The 25828-nt window shown below is 36.5% G+C and overlaps 1 protein-coding gene across 1 annotated transcript; it reads left to right on the forward strand.

Moving 5' to 3' along the window:
• Positions 1–1207: 1207 nt before the first annotated feature.
• Positions 1208–23924, forward strand: LOC110644766 (ankyrin repeat-containing protein P16F5.05c). The gene is made up of 7 exons (XM_021797694.2): positions 1208–1444; positions 1597–1684; positions 20625–20689; positions 22970–23038; positions 23118–23167; positions 23261–23417; positions 23564–23924. The coding sequence occupies exons 1-6, from the start codon at positions 1367–1369 to the stop codon at positions 23370–23372; spliced, it is 462 nt and encodes a 153-aa protein (XP_021653386.2). The 5' UTR covers positions 1208–1366; the 3' UTR covers positions 23373–23417; positions 23564–23924.
• Positions 23925–25828: the final 1904 nt, after the last annotated feature.

The raw sequence follows: 25828 nt of genomic DNA on the forward strand, positions 1-25828 counted from the left end.
TAAAATTCAATTATACTGATAACGTGAGCAGGTCACTTTGACAACCTAAAAAACTCTACAAACTAAAATATGAATCAAAGGTCTATATTGTGATATAGGATTCAAGCATTGTGGCACCTGAAAATCACTCAAATCACCTCATTGGATATACTTTTTAAATCATTGTCGATTAATAATACATAAATTTTTATAATTTGAAAATTTCAATTCAAACGAATAAAGCTAAATTAAACTTTGTTGATTCACTAATTAGGAATATGATTCCTTCAGGTAGGTGAACAAATTAAGTATGAAAAAGAGCTTCCTTATATGAAAATTTTTTATTATGATTTTTTTTATGGGAAATCCCTTACTTTAGCTTTTGTTAAGCTTTTCTTTTATAATTTTCAATTAACAATTTATTTTGATATGAATTCTTATTAGTATGTAGACTCCCTATTAAGATAATATTTCTAAATTTTATTTAATTATATTTTTTTAATAATTAAATTAAAATGATTATATTAAATATATAAGGGTATTTATATGTATAATAGAGTTAGTATATTTGTCATAAAATTATAACTGAATAAGAATTTAATTTGATTAATTTTATGACATTTGAATTTTTATTATTGTAAATAATATAAAAAATTAAGGGTATTATAGTTAGCTTACTCTCTTATTCGTATATTTGTATATATTATATATATATTGTAGATAGATAGATTATAAATAGATATGTATAAATTTAAGTTAATTTTTTTTAATGAATAAAATCTAAGTTAAGTTGATATCAAATATCTCATAGTGAAATTGATGTAAAAATTAAATTTTGAGTTTTGAAATTTTTTAATTAAATAAAAATTTAATTTATTATTCAATAAAATTTAATAAAATTGAAAAAATTAAAAACTCGTCTCTTCGTCAATTGTTTAACTTTATTAAAAGTATTAAAAATAATAATTTTAAATATATTAAATTAATAATTTTAAATATATTAAATTAAGTATATTCTTAAAATTATTTGAGATAATATTTAATCTCAATATGCACGTATAATGCCTCAAAAATAACAATAATAAAAGTAAAAAGATAAAATAAAATAATTTAATAAATATATTTTACGATTAATACTTTTAAAATTTAATTTTTTTTGAATTAAAATTTAATTTTTCACTAAAACAGTATTTTGTTACCTAATATATTTTTTCTCGGCTCTAGAAACGTTATAGTGATAAGGCCTCTTTATTACGGAGATAGAGATTCCTTGTATATATTTATGTATATAAAAGAAAAAGGTTTAATGATTTGTTAGGTTTTCCCACCGATTCTATAAAAAGTGATATTCCTCACCGCAATCGTCTTCGACAACAGAGGTAAACTAATGGGGGCAGAGGCGAATCAAGCAGGGCACTTTACGCAACTGGAAACGACGCCGGAGATTGTTGATGCCTTGCTCGAGGTAACCTCTCACCTCGCTTCCAGTACACTCTAGAGCTTCAAGTTCTTTCGATTCTACAGGGATTTCCACCCCCCCTCCCTCCCCCTTTTTTTCGTGGTCTTATTGGTTAAAGGATGGAATGCTTTTTTTTTTTTTTTTCAATGTGTTGATAGGCTGCTAGATATGATGATATTGATGACATTAAAAGCTTAGCATCTGAAGGGGTTTCTCTTGATTCCAAGGATTCACTGGGCCGAACAGGTTGTTATCAATACCATGTTTTAGACTCTCAATTTACTTATTTTTATGGTCGGTAATTATAATCAATGCTTATGCTTGTTTCTGGTTTTTTGGTTTCTTGTTATTTTATATCTGTTCCACAAGCTAGTTGTTATGGGTATAACTTCTGCTTGCAGAGTGTATCAATTTTGCATGACAGCAAGTAGGGCGTGTTAACTGTTATATGGTCTTATTTATGGTGCTCTATTTTTTAAGTATCAATTTACTTGCATTTCTTTTCTTTTTTTTTTTTTAAATTTATTTTATGGTCTTTAATGAACCAGGAAAGCATTATTACTAAAGCACAAATCCTTGTGGAATTGGGACTAGTTTCAGGATTCAAACATCTTGTGTGCTATTTTATCCATATACATCAATGCTTACGAAGCTTTTATCAATAAATCAGAAAGAATTCTTCCACAACAATGTTGATGCAATTCTTATTACCTTAGGCATGATGTCAACTGTAACTTGAGAACTGATAACTGATGATAATAGGACACTAAGATCAAAACTAGCTAAAATAATGAAATTGATGCTAAAAGAGCACCAGAATCAAAACAAACTAAATTTAGGTAAAAAAGTCAAAATCACACCATAATCCAAAAGAATATTTGCATACAAATGCCCCCCCCAAACCTTGACTTTCTAGTGTTATCATGATACCTTGTCATACTTAATTGTCCACATAAGATCCTATTTGTTATAGATTTTAAATATTCTAAGTAATTGTTCATGTTAGTTGTCATTCGTATTCTTGGTTTTTGATATTTGGCCCCCATGTGGGAATAATAATAATTAATAGTGATGCTGCTACGAGCCTCTAAAAACCAGTTCAAATGCCATGTAAGCTTGTAAAATGAGAGAATAGTCGGTGGCCTTTTGGCCAGCCACTCCGATGCTTAAGTTAGAGATTTGTCGTGAAAGTGATGAATTGAATAATCAGAATTTCAATAGTAAATTTGGCAGAGTAAGCGTATCTGCTTAATGGTTGTTTCTTATATTTATAGACCAAAAAGCTAATTAGCCATTGTAGTAATCTGCATGAATCTCGGGCATTAAATTAATATCTCGAGATTCCCTCCTGAAGATCCGGCCTTCCCATTGATTAGTATTGCTGATGCTCTGGACAGTTGATGCTCAACAATGATGCTCGGCTTACTGAGCGAACGTCTTCACCTGACCAATCTCTTAGCATTCTTCTGCCCAATCTGGGTTACCTGAGCTCCCTTCTGCTCGGTGTGGGTTGCCCAAGTACCCTTATGCTTGGTCTAACTCTTTGACTGAGTACTAACACTTTGACTGCCATGTTGAACTCTTCATCCAAGTGTTGACTATTTGACTCGATTTTGGGTGGGTAGTATCATTAGTCCCCCCCTCCCCCAGAAGCCCTACGAATATTTAGTTTCGGGTACTATTCGTCCGGTCGCCTTGTGCAGAGTGTCCTTGGAGCGTGTGATTTGGAATTTAATATGACATGACTCGAGGACAGCTGTTGGGCGTGATTTTTGCACTGCGTTGCCTCGATAATGCGTTGTATTGTTAACTTTTTCCTAAAAAACTTGAAAGGGTGTTTTGGCGGTTTGATTTTTGAATATGTGCTTTTATTTCTTCGATCATTGCACTATAAATGCTCCAGTGCTTCTACTCTTTTCATTTTTTGCTTTCGTACTTCTGTTTCTCTTTGTTTTTCTTTCTGCGATTTCCAATGATTGTTTTCCGGTGACATTTTTCCTTAGGTAACTCCAAAATAATCTTCTTTTCTTGTTTTCTTTCTATTTTGTTAAAAAATGAGTGAGGAGAGAGGTTACAGTGCGACTCCCCAGTCGTTGGTGGTTGTTTACAGTGAAGATTCAAGTACTCAACAGCTTTTCTCATATTCCAGCCATCGGGGCCAGAATGTGGGAGGCGATCCTGAGGTCAGTGGACCGTCTCGCTCATTACCTACTGGTCTTGCTGGGCCTGAAATCGTCTCTGGAGCTGCTTTTGCTCAAAATGTGGGGGTGAGTACATCTGGGTTGATTGTTCCTTCGGGAGTGAGTGAAATTGTTTCCGTCCTAAACGGGTGGGATCTACTAGATCCCCTCAAGTCACTTGGAATAGATAAGGACAGGTTTCGCGTATCACTCGCCGGACAAAGGGGACAAGCTGACAGTATTTTTCTTCTCTCAGTCAGGGTGGCCGTTTATGAAGAACAATTGAAGTCTAGTTTATGGCTTCTGCTCGACCCGCTGGATATCGAGGTCTTGAAATATTACTAGCTCTCCATCCTACAGATGCACCCTAATGTTTGGAGATTACTCTCGGCTTTTCGAGCGTTGTGCTGAAGAAAGAGGGTGCATGCATCCACTCGGATCTTCTCTTGCTTCTTCCAATTAAATACTTGGAAGACCGAGGAGTATTGAGATTTCATGCCTGGAAGGGGATGAGGCTTTTCGCCAACCTTCCGTTGTCTTTGAAAAAGTGGAAAGATAGGTTTCTCTTTATCGAAGATACGGTGGACGAACAGTGGGGCGACATCTGAACAAGTTGGAACTATCTAGTCGACAAGAGGGCGGGAAAGTTGAGACTTAATGCCAAAGAAAAGGCTGTAGTGAAGGAGCTTAATGCAAGACAAGATATCGATTAAAACTTTGATTGAAGCCGAAACCAAGTGGTGGGAGTCCGTGTACGTGACAAGGATCCCGTGGCGGCCAAACACTATAACAATCTTCCGATTGAGGGTAAAAACTTTAACTCATCCTTTGATTATTTTTACTTATTGAGATCCTTTTATTCTTGTAGGAATGTCGAGTAGAGCAAAAAATGTTGAGCAGTTGATCGGGAAAAGGAAGAAATCTAGACGGGCTCTTGCCGGTGAACAAATTGATGTCCCTGTGCCGAAGAGGTCAAGGGCTGCTACCCCTCTGACGTCCCCGGCTTCCGATGAGCAAAGAACAGCTGCTCCGATCACCGAGCCAAGGGTGGTTGGGATTGAAACTGCTGCCCCTTCTCAACTAGCTCCTCCTCAAACTATTGAGGAACTATTGGCCGGGCAATCAGTTGTTGGAAACTTCAAGCTTGCCAGCTGGTTTGCCAAACAATACACTCTTCCGATGGACCGAGCTCGCCTGGACCAGAATGTTGACATTGATCTAGCTCTCCGGGCGGTAAGCCTTCAGATGGAGCAGATTGCCTGCACACAGCTGCTTAGGGAGAGAAACAAGACTTTGTGGGGGCACATCAGGACTCAAGAGACAGAGATTGCTCTATTGACCGAGATCGTTTCTTCCTCTAAGGAGAAAATTCAAGAGCAAGAGGTTGAGCTGCCGAGGATAAGAGAGAAGTTGTCTGTTCTTGAAGTCGAGTTGAAGGTTGCTAGGGAGGGTCAGTTTGAGCTAAGGAAGAAAGTGGAGGAGCAGGAAGTTGAGCTAGTTGCCATTGACGATCAAATGGCCGAGATATATGTCAAGGCCCATAGCAACATTGTCATCGAGCTTGAAAAGCGGTACCCGGGAGATGATTTCTCCTGGGTAGAAGATCTAGGTGGTGGCAAGGGCGAGGGTGAGCTTGTAAATGTACAGGGAGATAGAGAAGGAGATGTAGGTCCATCGGCCTAACGTGTAGTCTGCATGAAAATTCATTTATGTATTGCAGTTCGGCGATAATAATCAATCATATTGAATAATTAGAAGTAAAATTTGTAAGTAGGAAAGCTCGGACCCACAGGTCGAGTGAAACAAATGAATCGAGATAGCTTGGAATCAAAACCCGAGTAATATTAAACCCAATGCTCGGACCTTTTGCAACAATAAATAGTAGGGTAAAAATACAAGATTGCTCGGTATCTCAAAAAACGAAATGCACAAGTAGCATTGGTCACTATATTATTCATGCACAAATGTTAACTAGGTGATTTGATATGAATCACAAGATAATATTGCAAGAAAAATTGCTGTGAATTTCAATCCAACCATAACCTGAACGAAAGCATCTTTGAGAAAAATGCATGTAAAATTACTCAGCACTTTAGTTAAAATTTAATGGTCGTGTTAGAATCCCTCAATTAATGTAAATTCCTTAATCAGTGTAAATTAGCTGTAAATTAGAATATAATTATGAATCATTGTATTTATTGGCTATTATTAGTTTTCTAGTTAGTCTTAGCCTTTGTATATAAATTAGAATGCTTGTAAATCATTTTAGTATGAAGAAATATAAAAGAAAAATTTTCAAATTCTCTGTTTTCTACATGGTATCAGAGTAGTGTCAAAATTTATTGGCGTGAACAACGTAGTTCTGGGTGGTTTTTTTTTTTTTGTCAAGCTTCTACGTCGTTCTAGGAAGGGAGGTGACTGTCAATACCCACTTGAGGAGGAAGGACACCAGCCGATCGGTCTACGCCCGGAGTCCCACCGCCGTCCGGTGAAGTGCGTGAGCTCAGGCGCCTCCAGAAGTCTCGCGTCATTCTTCACACGCCGGCGCGTGCACCCTTTTTTCGGTGATTTCTCCGACCACGCCTCTTGCCGATGACCTTCCCTGTCCGGCGCGCCTCTGACCAACGCGTTTCCACACTTGGTTTGCACATTTATTTTTTTTGGTACTTTCCGTTGCCCAGTTTCTTGCTTTCTGTCTCAGTACCTATTTCTTTAATTGAAAAATGACTGATGAAAAGAAGAAAGCCTTTGAAACAAAGGTTGGATTTGTTGGTGATAATCCCTCTTTATAAATTAGTCCTGTAAAGTTGGATGAAACTAATTATTTGGCATGGTCTAGATTTAATCTACTGTTCATTCAGGCTAGAGGACTGCATGGCAAGGGTATATCACTGGAGATAGAAAAAAGCCAGAAAGTACTAGTTCTACCTACAGCCAGTGGGAGTCGAAGAACTCTCTTGTTATGTCATCAATTCTATGCAACCTCATATAGCTCGTGGGTATTTATAGTTTGATAGTGCCGCTATCATTTGGAGTGCTGTTTCTCAGACTTATTCTCAAGTTGGGAATGATGCACAAGTTTATGAGCTAGGAACAAGGTTCATGGAATGAAACAAGATGAGTTGACTATTGCTCAGTATTATGCGGAACTGAGTGGTTTATGGCAAGAGTTGGATTTCTATCAGGACTTTCAGGCTTCATGTCCGGCTGATGTAGTTAAGTTCCAGAAATTGGTTGAGAAGGAGCGCATATATAATTTTCTTGCTGGGCTGAATGTGGAGTATGATTAGATTCGGGTCCAAGTGCTTGGTAAGGATCCTTTGCCCACCTTAAGGCAGACATACTCTTATGTTCAGCAGGAGGAGAGCAGAAGGAGTGTCATGATCAATTCTACAGCTATTGATAAGGTTGGGCTGGCTGCTAACTCCTTGCGAGAATATTCATATGGTCCATCAGATAAGGATCACTTGCATTGTGACTACTGTGGGAAATCTCGGCACACCAAAGAACAATGTTGGAAGCTGCACGGCCGCCCAACTAAAGGGCGTGGAGGAAAAAGGATGGGCTCTGCTAGATCACAAGCAAATGTATCTGAGGCTGTGAGTGTTTCTGAAGATACTGCTATCACTGGGATGTTTTCCAATGAAGAGGTACAAACTCAGATATGATTCCTATCACAGCTTGAATCACAATCCACTACAGTTGCCTCTTCTAATTTTGTCAACTCTGGTAATGCTTTTCTTGCCAATCATAATAATTCATTTTGGGTTATAGATTCTGGAGCAAACAAACATATGATAGGCTCTTCGAATAAATTCATATCCTATTCTCCATGTTCAGGCAAAGAAAAAGTCCGCATTGCGGATGGATCCTTATCTAATGTTTCTGGAACAGGTTCTGTTAAATGCACTCCTACTATAAGTCTTAGTTCTGTCTTACATGTGCCTAGCTTTCCTATTAACCTTTTGTCTGTCAGTTCTATCACAAAAGCTCTCAACTGCAAAATTGAATTTTTTTCCACTCACTGTGTGTTTCAGGAGTTGATAACAAAGAGAACGATTGGCAATGGTAGACTGCAAGATGGGCTATATCTATTAAATGATTGTGTTGATCAGGCCATGTTGGGATAGTCTATAGGTGCTGAGGAAGAAATTATTCAGTGGCATAGGAGACTTGGACATCCTTCATTTACTGTTTTAGAGAAACTTTATCCTCTTTTGTTTAAGCAATGCAAAACTGAATTGTTAGTATGTGATGCTTGTGAGTTTGCCAAACATACTAGACAATCTTATCCTGCAATAAATAATAAGGCTTCAGTTCCTTTTATGACTATCCATTCCGATGTGTGGGGGCCTACTCAAACTGTGTTTTTATCAGGGTATAGATGGTTTGTGACCTTTATTGATTGTTGCAGTAGGTTAACTTGCGTATATCTGATGAAAGGGAAAAATGAAGTATTTTCATGTTTTCAATAGTTTCACAAAATTATTAGCACCAAGTTTGATGCTCATGTTAAAATACTGAGAACTGATAATGGCACATATGAATGAAGTTTTTCAGGAATATTTGAAGTCATACGGAATTTTGCATTAGACTAGTTGTGTTAACACTAGTGCTCAAAATGGAGTGTCTGAGAGAAAAAATAGACATTTACTTGAGGTTGCTAGGTCTCTTATGTTTACAATGAATATTCCCAAACTTTACTAGGAGGATGCAATTCTTTTTGCTGCATATCTTATTAACAGGATACCACTCCGGATTTTGGAGTTTAAGAGTCTTTTAGAGGTTTTGCAAGGTAAAAATTCATATACTGTTTCTCTAAAGGTCTTTGGTTGTGTTTGCTTTGTTCATCAGCCTAATAGGGGGAAGTTAGAACCTCGAGCCCTCAAGTGTGTCTTTGTTGGCTATTCTGGTACTCAGAAGGGGTATAGGTGTTACCACCCTCCTATACGAAAATATTTTGTGAGCATGGATGTTACCTTTAGGGAATCTGAATCTTATTTCCATCCACCTCTTCAGGGGGAGCATAGGAAGGAATAAGAGATGTCTTTTCCTTCTTCTTTGTGCTCTCCCAACTTTCAACTTCAAAGGAAAAATCTGGGTCTAAAGCCTATACCTAATAATAATACTCAGGGGGAGTCACCTAAATCTCGAGGGAGACTGAATGGACCAGATTTGAGAATCTATACTCGACTGAACAAGACAGATATAGCCATCAAGAAGGAGACTGTTGATCAATCGGAATCTCTGGATTCAATTCCTGAACATCTTGAGGTATGTGATGAGTCTCCTTTGGTTCCTGAAGAGTCTAATTTTAATTCTCAGTCTACTCTTCCTTCTTTTAATAATGATCTTGATATTCCTATTGCTCTCAGAAAAGGTGTTAGAACCTGTACTAAACATCCCATCTCTAACTTCATTTCCTATGATTCTTTGTCTCCATCTTATAGAGCCTTTCTATTGTCTGTTTTCCCTGTTTCTATCCCACATGATTGGAAGAAAGCATGTCTTGATCCAAAATGGAAGGCAGCCATGGTGGAGGAGATGAAAGCTCTAGCAAAGAATGAGACATGGGAATTTGTTACTCTTCAAATGGGAAAAAAACCAGTTGGATGCAAGTGGGTTTTCACTGTGAAACATATAGCAGATGGTTCAATTGAAAGGTATAAGGCTAGGCTTGTAGCAAAAGGTTTCACACAGACGTATGGGGTAGATTACCAGGAAACGTTTGCTCCTGTTGCTAAAATGAATACCATCAGAATTTTACTATCATGTACAGTAAATCTTGAGTGGGATTTGCAGCAGTTTGATGTAAAAAATGCATTTCTACATGGTGATTTGGAAGAAGAAGTATATATGAAAATCCCTCCAGGGTTTGAGAATGGGAAAGACCAAAGAAAAAGTTTGCAGATTGAAAAAAGCACTATATGGTTTAAAACAGTCACCTAGGGCATGGTTTGACAGGTTTAGTAAGGCTATGGTTTCTTTTGGATACTGCCAAAGCAATGCTGATCACACCTTGTTTATAAAATACTATAGGGGTAAGATCACTCTGCTTATTGTCTATGTGGATGATATTGTGGTAACTGGTGATGATAGGGAAGAAATGATTCATCTGAAGGAACAACTAGCACAGGAGTTTGAAATCAAAGATTTGGGAAGGCTAAAGTACTTTCTTGGAATAGAGATTGCCAGATCAGATAAAGGAATCTTTATTTCTTAAAGGTAGTACATACTAGATCTGTTGGAGTAGATAAGAATGCTAGATTGTAAACCAGCAGAGTCTTCCATTGAGGCAAATCACAAATTGCAAGCTGGAGTTGGGGAATCCGTGGATATTAGGAGATATCAGAGGTTGGTTGGCAGATTGATTTACCTTTCGCGTACCAGACCAGATATAGCATATGCAGTGGGTCTAGTGAGTCAGTATATGCATGATCCTTATGAATCTCATTTGGAGGCTATTTTCCGCATCTTGCGATACTTAAAATCTGCACCTGGAAAATGACTTCTTTCTCAAAGCATGGCCATCTTCAGATTAAGGCCTTTACAGATGCAGATTGGGGTGGATCTCTTAATGATAGGAGATCGACATCTGGTTACTGTACTTTTGTTGGTGGTAATCTAGTCACTTGGAGAAGCAAGAAGCAAAATGTGACACTAGATCCAGTGCAGAGGCTGAGTTTAGAGCAATGGTTCAAGGTATTTGTGAACTACTGTGGTTACGAAAGTTGATGGAAGAATTAAAATTGCTGAAAACTAGTGGTTTGTCCCTGTTCTGTGATAACAAAGCTGCTACCAGTATAGTTCACAATCCAGTTCAGCATGATCAGACCAAGCATACAGAGATTGATAGACACTTCATAAAAGAAAAAGTTGTCAATGGTTCTTTAAATATCTCTTACGTAGGTTCGAAAGACCAGTTACCTGATGTGTTCACTAAGGGATTAAGTTGTAGGGGTTTTCATATCCTAGTTTGCAAGTTGGGCATGTGCAACATACATACTAACTTGAGGGAGAGTGTTAGAATCTCTCAATTAGTGTAATTCCCTTAATCAGTGTAAATTAGCTGTAAATTAGAATATAACTAGGAATTATTGTATTTATTGGCTATTATTAGTTTCCTAGTTAGTCTTAGCCTTTGTATATAAATTAAAATGCTTGTAAATCATTTTAGTATGAAGAAATATAAAAGAAAATTTTCTAAATTCTCTTTTTTCTACAGGTCGGCTAAGTATGAGCGTGTTGCTCGTACCTTTTAGTAAATAATTCAATGTCTAGACTACATGTCCAATCTTTTACTTAGCTGATCTCTAGTCTGAATGCTTTGCTCAGTGGGAGTAAACGCCGAAGGGCTATGTGCCTTTTGGTTTAGTTAACCTGGTGCAGAAAGAGTAGATACTTTTAGATTATTTAGCCTAAAAGATTATCGTCGTGGATAAGCTAAGCATCCTTAGATTATTTAGCCTAGTGGATAATCGTCGTGTATGAGCCAAACACTCTTAGATTATTTAGCTTAGCGGACTATATTCATAGATGAGCTAAGCACCCTTAGTTTGTTTAGTTTGGCAAACTATTGCTGTGAATAAGCTAAGCACCCTTAAATTGAAACAAACAGATATTCTGAAAAATTCCTCTTTATTTATAGTACTTATGAAGTTTACAGATATTTCATGCTTGGGGCAAAATTTTGTTGTTAGTTTCGACTAGTTTGTAGGATCCTAGGCTGATTACCTTTGACATAACCAATGGTCTGACCCAGTTACAACCTAACTTCTCAGCTTCGGCTACACTGCCTGTGATGTCATCCCCTTTGAGTACTAAGTCTCCAACCATAGACGCTCGGCCTTTGACTTTTTTGTTATACATGTTGACCATCTTTTGTCTGTATTGTGCCATCTGAATAAAAGCAACTTCTCTAAGCTCTTTTGCTGTGTCGAGATTAAAACGCAAGTCTTTCTCTTATTGAGCTTCCTTGGGGTGCTCTGTTTGGGCTGATGGGATACTGACTTTTGCACGGATTCCTACTTTCGACCATAAGCAAGCAAAAAAGGAGTCACTTGTGGCTAACCATGGTGCCCACAGGACGTGCGGCAGATGGCCGAGCCAGGCTCCTTTAGTTTAGTTGGGCGCTTCTTCAACCCTTGAAGTATTGTTCGGTTTGTGACCTGGGTCATTCTGTTTGTCTACGAATGATAGGTCAAACCAAAACGAAGGTCAATACCCCACTTAGTGCAGAGTTCTTTGAATTTATGGCTAAAGAAGATATTCTATCTGATAAAAGTGATTACTCGGTCGATTGTTACAAATTGTGATGTCTTGGTTTCTTGCCATTTGGTAAAGTGATCTATGGCGGCGATAGCATATCTTCGAGAACCTGATGCCATTGGGAAAAGTCCAAGGATGTCTATGCCTCATTGGTAGAAAGGCCTTGGGCTGCCGATGGCTGAAAGTTTCTCTGCTGGGAGGCGAGGAATGTTGCTATGTTGTTGGCATTTCTTGCACTTTTGAACCAAATCCTTGGTGTCCTAAATTGCAATTGGCTAGGAGAACCCATGCCTGAATGCTTTTTTGGCGATTGTTCTTTCCCCTTTATGGCTACCGCACAATCCTTCATGGATTTCAAGTAGGACCAACAAACCATCCTCTCTGCTGATGCATTTAAGCCATGGTTGAAGGTAGGATCTTCTTGGCTTCTAGTTGATTGTCCCATAGTGTGCCTTAGTCAAGATAGCTGAAGATAGGTGTCATCCATGTGTCGCCGATATTGATTGGTAGTACCTCCTTCTCGTCCATTATTAGTGTTGTGATGTCCTCAAATGGGATTGGCTGTGCCAAGTGCTACTCGCTTGCTACCGCCATTTTTGCTAGTGAGTCTGCCTCTTGGTTCTCCCTTCTTGGTACTTGTAGAATATTCACTTTTCTTTTATCTACTCGGATTTGTGCCAGCAAACTTTAGATCTGGTAGCTTGTATCTTCCTAAGTTCAGGTTTTTGATTTGGTAATTAACTTGTACTTGATTAACTAGCTGTGAGTCGCAATAAATGTTTGTTTTCTGGGCTTTTACCTCTTTGACGATGTGTAGGGCGATCAGGATTGTTTCATATTCGGCTATGTTATTTGTTACTCGGAACACTAGCTTTGATGCATATTTTAGCTTCACTGCATATTTCAACTTCGCTTTGTGTGGTACTTCAAGTACTATACTTATGCCTGCGCCAGTTGAGCTTGATGCTCTGTTCACCTAGGTGTTCCATTGTTCATTTGCTGATTTTTGCTCGGCTTCTGGGACTGGTGTTAATTCGGCTACAAAGTCTGCCAGTACTTGGTCCTTGAGTGCCGTTCTTAGGACATAACAGATGTCATATGCCCCTAAGATTACTGACCATGTTGCTAGTGGCCCAGATGCTTCTAATCTGTGAAGAATCTTGTGCAAAGGGTAATTTGTTCGTACTTCGATGGTGTGAGCTTCGAAGTACGACTTTAACTTTGTTACCGAAGATAGAACGGCGTAGGCAAGTCCTTCCAGGATCAGGTAGTTCAGCTTAGATCCTTTCAGTACTTGACTTGTGTAGTACACTGGCCTTTGCTCACCTTCCTCTTCTCTAACGAGGACTGAGCTTATGGTCTCCTTAGTCACTACTAGGTACAAAAATAATACCTCATCTGGTTTTGACGAGTCAAGTAATGGTAGAGAAGATAAAAATTCTTTTAAATTTTTATATGCTACCCGGCATTCCTCTCCTCATGTGAAGCTATTTCTCGCCTTCAATGCTCGAAAGAAGGCAAGACATTTCTTTGCTGAGCAGCTCATAAATCTCTCGAGTATTGTCACTCGTTCGTTTAGTTACTGGACCTCTTTTATGCTGCTTGGCGACTGCATTTCCATTATTGCTTGGATTTTTTCCGAGTTTGCTTCTATGCCTTGTTCGGAGACCATATACATGAGTAATTTTTCGGCTTTAACATCGAAAGTGCACTTGTCTAGATTCAACTTCATCTCGACCATATTTAATACATCGAATGCTTCGACTATGTTCCTGGCATGGTCCTCCAATCTCTTAGACTTGATTATCATATCATCTACATATACTTCAATGGTCTTGCCTTTCAAGTTTTCGAACATTTGGTCCACCAGCTTTTGATAGGTTGCTTACGCATTTTTAAGTTCGAATGGCATTCTCGGTAGCAGAAAACCTTAGAGTCTGTCATGAAAGCGGTCTTTTCCTTGTCTTCTAAATCCATTCTTATTTGATGGTAGGCTAATACAGCATCCACCAAGGACACAACTGCATGTCCAGCTGTCCACCAGTTTGTCTATTGTCAAGAATGGGTAATGGTCCTTTGGGCAAGCCTTGTTAAGGTCAATATAATCGATGCACATTTGCCACTTTCCATTCGCCTTTTTGACCAGGACAACGTTGGCTACCTAGGTCGGGTACTTGACTTCTCTGATAAGTCCTGCATCTAAAAGTTTCTTAGCTTCGTCAGTTATTACCTCTTGAAATGCCTCCTTTTGTTGGATAGACTTTGCTTCAGGATCCACATTCAGTTTGTGGGCGATTATAGTTGGGTTCATTCCATTAATATCTTCTAGTTGCCAGCCGAATATTGCCACTCTATCGTTCAATGTTTGAATAACTACGTCTTTGCTCGGCCCGTTAAGTGCAGTACCGACAAGGATCTTTTTGCCCTCACCGAGCTCGACCTCTATTGTCGGGTTAGTCAGCTCGGGTGAAATCTTGCTCACGGGTTTCTCTAGTAGTTCGATCGGCAGAGTTACCTTAGTGACTACCTTGGTGGACCTCTTGTAGCACTTTTGTGCTGACTTCTGGCTTTCTCAGACAACTACTATTCCATTCGAGGTAGGAAATTTCATGCACAACCACAGCATACTGATCACTATGTCGTTGCGGTTCAAGATTGGGCGGTCGAGAATGACATTGTACAATAAAGGAATACCTACCACTGCAAATTCGGTGTAGATCTCGCGCTTGTGTCCCTCATTGCCCAAAACCATTGCCAAGTTTATGGTTCTGAGTATGGGAACCGTTTTGTCCCCAAGTCCGACCAAGGGGTACATCACCTTTGCTAGGCTCTTCGGGTTTTGTTCGAGCTTTTTTAAGACTTCTTTGGTGATGAGATTGACCGAACTTCCCGTGTCAATGAGCACTCGGCGAACTGTGTTGCTGCTCGTCTGTACGAACACCACTAAAGGGTCAAAGTGTGGTTGTTTTACCTCATAGTTGCCAGGACAAAATGTAATGACTTACTTGCTTAGCTTGTACTTGTCGACGGATTAGATTGTTCGACTGCTACTTCCTTTGGCTAGCCTTTTGTTGCCAACTTTTCCTGTGTTCGGCCCGCCTGCAATCAAATTGATTACTTCGATCGACCCCTCATCCTTCTCTGTGATGGTGATGTCCTTATTTCCAGAGGTCGATCCTCTTCTTTTCGAAGGTCTGTCCTCTTAGTTGTCTCTCGCGAATCTCTTGAGTTGGTCATCTCTGATTAATCATTCGATCTCATCTTTCAGCTGAATGCACTTATTGGTATTGTGGCCGTGATCATTGTGAAATCTACAGAACTTACTCGTCCCTCTTTCCTAAAGTATCTAGGTTGTCTCTTTAACCATTTAATCTATTCATCATTTTTCTATATCCACATCAAGACCCTTGATCTAGCCTCATTGAGTGGTGTGTAGTTATGGAACCTCTCCTTGTTTCAATTGGCATTTCTATCCGAGCTATAACCCCTTCAGTCTGAATTATAGCTCTTTTTTCCCTGCCTCTTGTCGTTGCCTTGTGCGGACTTCCTTGCTTCCCTCAAGGACTATCGCTTGTCATCCAACCTGATGTACTTCTGTGCTCTTTCCATCAGTTGGTAATAATCCACTGCCAATTTTTTTATCAAGGAGTCAATGAACATGACATTCCTTGTGCCTTTCTTCAAAGCCTCACACGCAATTTCATGATTCAAGCTCTTGACCTAAATTGTCTCAGCATTTAATTGAGTAATATATTCTCTCAGAGACTTTTCTTCTTGTTGCTTCACCTTTTGGAGATCTGAGGATACTTCATTGGTGGGATGCAGGATATGAATTTGTTCTTGAACTCAATGGCGAGCTGATAGAAGCACTGGATTGATCCGGGCTTGAAGCGCTAGTACCATTTCTGAGCTAGCCCTGTCAAGGTTGTTAGGAACACTTGGCAGAGGTGATAGTCGTTCACGTTTTGAAGTTTTATTGTTCTTCGGAAATTGGCTATATGGCTCCGAGGATCAATAATTCCTTCGTATTTGTCCAAGATGGGCAATTTGAACTTCAGTAGGAATTGCTTGGCCAAAGTTGGTTCAGCTAAGGGAGACTTGTTCCCAATCCCGAAGTTCTCCTCCTCAGCCTAGCTCTGATATCTTTGAACCGCCTTAACTAGTTCCCAATTTGCCTTCGGGCAAGGAGACTCATTGGATTGCTCTTTTTGCTCTTCTTAATTTTTTTTTCGCTTTTGTTCGGTTGCTATTGGTTGAGTGAGCTTTTCAAGATGCCTCCGAAACCACTGCTCTCGGCTGAATTGGAGAAGCCTCTCCTGAGGGGGCCCTTGGTGGGAGCTCAGCACCTGGCGCTCTGGGCGTTGCACTACTGCCAAGGACGAAGCCTTTCAAAAATGCAATTTGAGCCTCCATTTCCTTGATGAGCTGGAGGACTTGCTCCGGTTAGTTCCTGGGGTTGGCTTTGTTGGTCAATCTTAGCTGGTGGCATCCCAGCATTGCGTGGTGAGACTTGGCCACTAAGTGCAATGGTGGCCCAATCACATTTTGAGTTACTGCGATTGCTGGTGGGTTTGTCCCAATCACGATAGTGCCAATCATCACATTCTTGCCAGTATTTCTTGGATAAGTAGCCATTGATATAGGAAAATAAAAAGAAACAGAATTGAATTAGGATTGAAAATATAAACTCACAGGAGCACAGAAAAATGCAAAATGAAAGAATATTGTTAGTTATGGGATTTCAACCGATATTCTGAGTTTGCCATAGATAGCGCCACTAATGCTGCTGTAAGCCTTCGAAGATTTAGTCTAAATGCCACATGAGCCTATAAAACAAGAGAATGGTGAGGTTAGTCTCTTTTTGGCCAGCCATTGCGACACTCAAGTTCGAGATTTGTCGTGAAAGTGATGAATTGAATAATCAGAGTTTTAGTAGTAAATTCGGTAGAGAAAGAGTACCTGGTTAATGGTTGTTTCATATATTTATAGAACAAATGGCTAATTAGCTATTGTAGCTATCTGCATGAACCTCGGGCATTGAATTAATATCCCGAGATTCCCTCTTGAACATCCAGCCTTTCCATTGACTGGTATTGCTGATGCTTGGTACAGTTGATGCTTGGCGTACCGAGCGAATGTCTTCACCTGACCAATCTTCTTAGCACTCTTCTACCCGGTCTGGGTTGCCCAAACACCCCTCTGTTTGGTTTGAGTTGCCCGAGCACCTTTTTACTCGGTCTAACTCTTTGATCAAGTGCTAACACTTTGACTGTTACGTTGGACTCTTCATCTAAGCTATGACTATTTGGCTCGATTTTGGGCGGGTAGTATCAAATAGAGCTTTGCTTTTTTTTTTTTTGGTCCCGAATTTCATTTTCATTCCATTTGATTCTTATTCTTAGCAACAAACAAGCGTAAGTGATAGCTCACCTAATTTGTCCTACATCACCTTGATACTTTTGTTGAACTATTAAGCATATTGATGTAGTGCTTGGGGCAAATACAGTAGAATAGCACAAAATCAAAATTTACGCTTAAGTAGGCTAGATTGAAGTTGGAACATCAATAGATATATAGGGTTTGGAGAAAAAGTGAAAATTTCAATCGTTATAAATAATAAGTAAAAGACAGCAGCAAACTAAATGGTATTAAAAGACTATTTGTACTAGCATTACATCATACACTAGGTCCGAGCCCTTGATTACAACAAAACCTTTTAATCTAAACCCTCCATCTAACTTAAAAGTCACATGCTAGGCATGTGACTTTTTAAATAAACATTCTTTGTAGAAATACTAAAACTAAACTAAATAATAAAAATAAAATAGCAATGATGAAAAAGAAGACTTAATGCAGAATAGGAAGTTTAGAATTTTATTTAGGAATTTTAATTATTATAGAATTAGAAAATTTAAAGAGTTTTTATTATTTAGAAATTTTATTATTATTAGATCTATTATTTTCTAGTTTATCTTATTTAGTATTCTTAATTGGAATTGAATTAAGGTTTCTATTCCTTATTTGATTAGGGTTGTAAGCTCTATAAATAGAGCTAATTTTCTATTATTCAGTAGCTTTGACTATAATTATTGAGAATTAGTTCTCTTTCCTAAGGATTTGTTCTTGTTCCTTGTTGTTCTACATCAATTTTGGTATCAAAGCCCAAATTCAATCCAAACTTTCATAAGCTTTCGCAAAATTTCAAACCTTCCCACCTGTGCTCTTGCCCTCTCAAAAATCTTTGCTACCAACTATTAGGGAAAAAAAAAAAAAAAAAACTGAGAAATAGATCCTTCAAAAGGAAACCCATCGCCTATAGCCCCTTCTCCCTTTACAGTCATCATTCAGCCATAGGACAAACCCACCACCGCAGCCGCATATCCACCAGCGACATTCAGGCCACCATCACGGCTCCGTTCTGATCATTTGCAACTGTTTGGGAGCTGAGGATCCAAACAGGTCAAATTTGATCTTAATCACAACCCGCCAGAATTTCACCTTGTCGGGCCATCTGATCCTTTACAACCATTCTTCGACTGCTGATCGTCCCATATCCGATGTTGAAACTGCCATCCGACTTCCAAGTTGCAAAAATCCATTGGGTCGAGTCAAAGATCCATCGGGTAAGAGAGGTGAGCTCACCAACAGCTTTAGTGAGCCCGCTTTACATCATCAGAAATTTTCAGTGCTCTAATTTGTTAATGTCGATGTGCTGGTTCCATTTTTATGTCTGTTTCCAGCAGAAACAACGTCTAAAAGCTGAAGTTTGAGCTTTCTTGAAGTGAGGTATGTTTACTTGATTAGAATATCATGGAAACTTATATTAAGAGGCTAGAAGAGGAAATCAATTACTACAAAAATGTTATCGAAGAAATCGATTATGACATTGGATTTCACAAGGGTCAATTACTATCTCTATGTCACTGGACAGATAATTATAGTTATAAACACAATCGCAAAAGGTATTCTTTCTTACGGGGTAAATATCAAGAGATCAAACAGATTTTACTAGATAAGGAAAGGGAATATATAGATCTACAACAATTCTTACAAGTAAAGGAAAGAGAACTTTAAGAATGCAAGAAAGAACTTATGATTTCAAGTGTGAAATAATGGAATGCACAGCTTGATAAGTTCTCAAAAGTAAAGTTTTAATGAGTTATCAAAAGTAGAGCTCAATGAATTATCAATAGCTTTGCGAGAACTTAAAAAAGAAATTAAAATTGTAAAGCAAGAAAAGAAGCTTGACATTGAAAATGAATGAGAAGAAGAATTCGAACAGCAACTTGTAGATGAAAATGAGGAACAAAACGAGTAACTTGAAGAAACTAAACTTGAAAGGTCTAAGATTAAAGAATCCGAAGATTTAAGTCTTGAACAGTTACGTGTTGCAGAGTCGATTCTAAAGCAAGAAGTTAATCAAGTCTTGGAGCCTTCAATGGAGATTGAAAATAATCAAGTCATTGAGTCAACGAAAATTGAGGATCCTACTAAGTTAAAGACCCTTTCAACTATTATTCTAATTGATTTTATCTGTCCAGATGTTTCAAGGAATATAAAAGAGAACACAAACTTTTTCAAGTCAATTTTGTTGCTGCCGTCCAAGAAGATTGTATTGTGTGTTCTTCACATCTGGTTTGTGATCATTCAGCACTTCAAGACTCGAGAACTGAGTTTTTTCCAACCAGGGGAAAATAATGTAGAATAGAAAGTTTAGAATTTTATTTAGGAATTTTATTATTATTAGGTCTATTATTTCTTAATTTATTTTATTTAGTGTTCCTAATTAGAATTGAATTAGGATTTCTATTCCTAATTTGATTAGGATTGTAAGCTCTATAAATAGAGCTAATTTTCTATTATTCCATAGCTTTGACTATGAGTATTATTGAGATTAAATAAATTATTGAGAATTAGTTCTCTTTCCTAAGGATTTGTTTTTGGTTCCTTCTTGTTCTACATCAGAAGTGCTCCTATGTCACACTCCCGTACAATATCTACTATTACCTTTTAGGACATGTCTGGTTCACTTTGAAAATATAATATAGATGTCTCCTTTTCAAGATTCTCATATCAAGTTCATTTTTCGATAAGTAAATACAAATTAATGGTAAAATTAGAATTTATACATAGAAGTACATGCTACTTTTACTTTTATTCATGTTATTGTAATGTAAGATGTTATAAAAAAAAAAAAAAATTGGATTCCTTTTGTATGGAACAAGAAATGGTATCTTATTCTAGGAAAAGCAATCTATTTCCATTTCCAGAACAAACCAAACACCATCCTTCATGTTTAGTCTCTTCTTATAGCTGAAATTCAGTATTGACCGTGAAATTAATGAATGTAAGCTGTCCAAAAGTGATCTAGTAGGTATTAATTTTCACTCTGATTTTTGTGTATGGTTGAGCTGCTTGAGCATCTTGAGCAAGACTTGAGGTTTAGAATTTTTCATTTTAACCTATTTAGAAGTTCCATTGAGGCAAAATCTTAAGTCAATAGCATTTGGGAATTTAGTGGTTGCAAAAGTTTCTAAAAGGTTTAAATGGCTAAATATTGTTTTTATTTTTCTTCCTTTTGTTTCTTTCAAGTGATTAATGTAGTGTAGGCTTGATTGTCAAGTGGACCCTATTGTCTTTTGTTTTATTAGAACATAGATTTAAATTGCAGTAGTGATTTGAATGATGATCACAATTGTATAATTAACAATTTATTTGTTCTGCTGATGGAATTGCAGCGCTTCATATGGCTGCAGCGAATGGGCATCTTGATATTGTAGAGTATCTTATCAGCCAAAGAGTGGTAATAAATCTATCTCGCAATTTTTTATTCATGCAATCACTTTTAGACTGTTGGTCAGCTATTGGGTAAGGATTTATTGTTGGCGTACCAAAAATTTAAATCTTAGGATGACAATTATTTACTGTGATTGCATTTTGATTCATTTGATAAATCTAATGCCAAGTGCCAAACTGATCTTTAGCTGGCACATGCTATCTAATTTAGTGGAAAAGGTTTATTTTGTTATATTTTTACCACCATGGGAAAAAGAAAGAAAGAAAGAAAATAGTATCTCATTTACTGGTTGATGTTTTTTCTCTTTTATTTACACAAGGGTTAATCACAAAATAAATCATGAGGTTTTCCTCCAAGAATACTTTTGGCTCTATTGTTTGACAATTAACACTTTTAGTCCATATGCTATCATAAGTGAAAAATACAAATTTTGATGGACTATAGTGTTCTACAAATTAATGATTCAAAGACTCCAGTGCAACTAAATTTAAACTTTAGGGATGATAGTATAATCAATTTAAAACGTTAAGGAAAGTGTAGTAGGAACATTCGTAATTTTATAGTGAATGACTAAAGTGTTGGTTTGATAATAACACTTAGGGACTGAAAGTGCTAATATTATTGCTATAGGGTTGCAAAACTTGGTTGGACTGGGCCCAATTGCCAAGTTCAAGCAATGTGATATATTGCGTGGTTGGACAATTCAATGGCCCTTTGAGTTGGGCATGATCTTAAAATGATCCCATTAATGAAGCTCAGTGGACTCATGCCTATAATACCGCGCTAATTACATAGGAGATCCTAAGAAAATACTAAGTTTAAATTTAAATCATTAATCAAATATTTCAAACTAAACCTTTGTCTCAAATCTTGTATTTGGGCCGGCCATTTTGGGGAATTAAAACAGCATTTTGAATTTAACTAAAGGTTATTTTTATATCTTTTATTTTCTAGATCATAATTCAAATTCATAAATCTTACTTTTGGGATTGAAGTGTTTTTCTTTTTTTTTTTTTTTTATTTGATAATACTTTTGGGATTGAAGTTAAATCATCCTATTGGATACTAGAATTTGAGGGACTAAAAAGGGAAAATGAAGGACTAGCCAAAGGCAAACCATGTATGTAATAAGATCATTCCTTTTAAATAATTGGATTGGGTGGATTGACCATGTAATCGATGTGACTCCAATCTATTTCCACTAATCTTCATGCAGTAGACTTCAGTGTAGCACTAGTAATCTTTCTTATATGTCCAATATTTCTTGAAAGAAAATGTTTAATGTTTGATTAATTATTAAGGCATTTAATTTGTAGAATCCAAGGTATCTTAAACTCCAGAATTAGAGCCTGATTTCAGAATGTAAGTGAAGATCGTTATTGAATTAAACATACATACATGCTAAATTTATATAAACAACTAATTTTGAAATTTAATTCGGATTCTTTTACAGAGTTTCCATAGCCTAAAATTTGGAACTAGATGAGTTCTTGAATACATATCCACACCACCCCAGCCAAGTCTAAGCAACATAGCTATTATCTACTCTACCTCATCCCTCTTAATTTGTTAACTTCTTTTGCTTTTCTTATATATCTATTCACTCGTTGCTCTTCTCTATTCTTTTTATTTCTTCCCTAATCTTCTCTCTCTCTCTCTCTCTCTCTCTCTCTCTCATTTTAGTCCTACATGAGTTGTTATCACTTATTAAAGCAATTCAATACAAACCCTAAACAGAAACTCTTAAAAATAGTTGCTGCGACAATTAAAACTGAATACATTTGGTTACCTAGTCTTTGCTAAATGATTGAAAGCTACATAGATAATTAGGTGTGTTGATCCGAACATCTGAGGACAGTTTTTTCTAGCTCGACTTTCTGATTAAGTATATACATGAGAATTTTCCCACAATTTTTAAGTTAACTGAACAATGTTGTTCGATGCTTGTCAGATGCCTAGTTGGATATTACTTCAGGATGATCCTCCAAATAATAGAGAAATTATTACAAAGAGAGAATGTTTGTGTTGAACATGGATATGTATCCAACACATGTACCCTAGGCCAAGCAACAAAAATCATGGAAAACAATGATCATGCCCAAGTTTCAAAAAGGCATTGCACCCTCATGATTATGCACATTCTGCATTTGTCTTTTTCTTTCTTGTTTAAGAACTGTATTTCTACTTCCTTTTTTTTTATTTTTTATCTTCGTTGGCCCAATACTGAACCCTGTTTGTAAATGCTTTTCAAAAAGCTGCTTAATTTTGGGAATTTCTGCCAAGCAGGATCTCAATGCTTCTAACGAGGAGAAGAATACACCTCTTCACTGGGCTTGCCTCAATGGTCGTATTGAGGTAATTATCATTGTTCCTTTGCACTGCAAGTACTGTGATGTCTGTTCTTGGGTATTTAAATAAATGTTGATGAGTACAGGTGGTTAAGAAATTGATTCTTGCTGGAGCAAGTTTAAGCACTCTAAACTGGTATGTTATTTCTAGCCTGAAATCTACACATGCAAAAAAATACATGCCTTTTCTAGTTTCCCCTTTACCCAAGTGTCACTGGATTATTTTCAGCCATGAACGGACTCCGGTAGACGAAGCTATTAGTCAAGGAAAAATGGATGTTGTTGATGCAATTAATGCAGCTGTAGCACAACTGGAACTTGCTGGTGTCCAAGTTTCTTGATGCAGGAAGACTGGAAATTTGATTATTTTGGTATTACAGCTACAGGTATTACAACCTTATAATTTGATTATTTTGGTTTATGACAGTAGTTGATGCCCTTGATTTTGGGCCCAAGGCCTTCAATTCTTAATTTATTAGTTATTTGGCTTTGGTCCATGAAATTATTAAATGGTGATTTATGATTTATGTAGGACGTCAAAGAAGACTGGAAAAAGTTTTTCTTTCTTGGTCTGAAGATTTTGTGAAGCATCTTGGATTTTGCTTGAAACTAACCTAGTGATGCAAATGGAGGAATAAAGATAAAGATCCTTACTATTCAATCTCTCAAGATTCATCTATGGGAACTTTTCATAGATTATGGCTCTGTAATTTAGAGTAAAGGTGCAATTGTTATTCTTTGAAATAACAGTTGTATGATGAAAATTTTTCTTTTTAGTCATAAGAGAATCATTAAGTTTTTGTTGGAGGCTGCAATTTCTGCGTCTTAAGATGGGAATTCTCATTCTGTTTGAACAACTTTCAACCTGCAATAGTTTGTTTTGATCTTTACAATTCTCCTTCCTATTTGCCTATAAGATGTAGAATTTATTCCTTTTGTAGATAAAGAGAGGCTGTGCTTCGGGTAAGTTCAACCAGGGAAATTATTATTATTCTGTACACCGATATTCCCCAGTAGAGAATATTTACACATACAGTTTGAAAGACTTGAATAAATTTGCATCTTATTAAAGTTTAAGATAGCTATGAAATTTTTTTCTTTTTTTCTGGTTTTTGGTATTTTACAAAAGCTGGAATAGAATGTGTGAAGCTGTCGTGAATTCTTGTTTCACATGAAATGCAAGTTCGTATAATTACGAAAATAAGAAAATAGATTGTGATTATTGAAATTAAATATATATATTCTTATCGGTATGCATAAAATTTAACAATTTTATAGTTTTTATATTCAAATAACTTTAGTTAAGTTGAAAAATAAAATTTACATTTTATAATAATTTTTATAATTGATATTTAGATATCCTGTTAATTTAAAATTTGCATGCATGATTTACATTATTAAATAATAAATCAATAATTAATTAGTAAAAATATGGATATAAAAAAAATGAAAATCTATAAAAATGTCTAATTAATTCGTATATGTGAATTGATTCTAATGCATATATATATATATAATTACACACTTGATATTGAAATTTCATTCTTCAATATATTAATCACTAAAATAATACTTACAATGGTTAACAACATCTAAACTTTGCCCATTAAGAAAGTAATTGTTTACCATTTTTTAATTATTATTTTATTATTCTAGGAGAATACTTTTCAGATTTCTTAAAAGTATTCCCATCATTTTTTGTGGAGAATAAACATTGGTTTTTTTTTTTTAAAAAAATTGAAGATATTTGCTTAAAAGTTTTGTTCACATCCTTGAATTTTTTATTTTTTTTTAATGGTAGGTAGGGGATTAGAGACTTAGGAACATAATTAGAGATTCTATAGCACACCCACATAAAACCATATTATAACCAAGTGCATTTAAGCACTAAAAGTGAGGCAATTATAATAACATACTACAAGAAGAAACTTTTGCAATTAAAATTTCAATATTCCTTTTAATTGAGTTTTTTTTTAATTCATTAATTTTTATATAATACCACTGCATATGAGCACTAAAAGTAGCAATTATACCACCATCATGGAAGGAACTTTTGCATTATTCTATTCATGTATTTCTTTTTTTTTATAACCTTTAAAATAAATAAATATATATATATATATATATATATATATATATATATATATATATATATATATATATATATATATATTTTATAATATGGATCCATTGTGAATGCAAATATGCCTCCCTGTGCTTTGCACACAATTTTCCTCTTATTATAATCATTAATGGTGTTTTGTTCTCAAAAAAGATATAATTGATTTATTGTTTAAATAAGAAATTAAATTCCCCATCTTCTATATTATGAAATTAATATTAAATATTAAATTTCCACTATTAATAATTGTAAATATTTTGTTGAAACAGAATATTTACATTGCATTGTGAGGAAGGTTGGATTTTTAAGTTGGAATGAAAATAGTCATCTCTAAATTTTAAATTTTATTATTTTTTCTAATATTTAAAAGAAAAGATTTTTTATGTAACGATGAGTGTAATTTATTAATGGTGATGGCCCAGTAGATAATAGTGCAGTGGCACATCAGATCAGTCAGCCATTGAGAAAGCAAGGGGACATAATATCAGGTGCAGTGGGAGGGATGGGATTAGAGGGCATGTGGATGTGGGGTTGGGAATCTCACTATTCTACTTGGTGTCTGTTTGTTAAGCAAATGATCCTATTTCAACATCCTCCCATTATGGCTGGACCCTGATTCTGTCACCTCTGTACTCTGTCCTCTAACCCTAACCCCATCCACATGCTTCCATCTCT

Source organism: Hevea brasiliensis, chromosome 9 (genome assembly GCF_030052815.1).
Source record: "Hevea brasiliensis isolate MT/VB/25A 57/8 chromosome 9, ASM3005281v1, whole genome shotgun sequence".
In the NCBI taxonomy this organism is placed as follows: Eukaryota; Viridiplantae; Streptophyta; class Magnoliopsida; order Malpighiales; family Euphorbiaceae; genus Hevea; species Hevea brasiliensis.

Coding starts and splice junctions, on each gene's coding strand:
- LOC110644766 (XM_021797694.2), top strand. CDS start 1,367: ATGGGGGCAGAGGCGAATCAAGCAGGGCACTTTACGCAACTGGAAACG. Junction 1,445..1,596: donor TTGTTGATGCCTTGCTCGAG/GTAACCTCTCAC, acceptor ATGTGTTGATAG/GCTGCTAGATATGATGATAT. Junction 23,168..23,260: donor AGTTTAAGCACTCTAAACTG/GTATGTTATTTC, acceptor GATTATTTTCAG/CCATGAACGGACTCCGGTAG.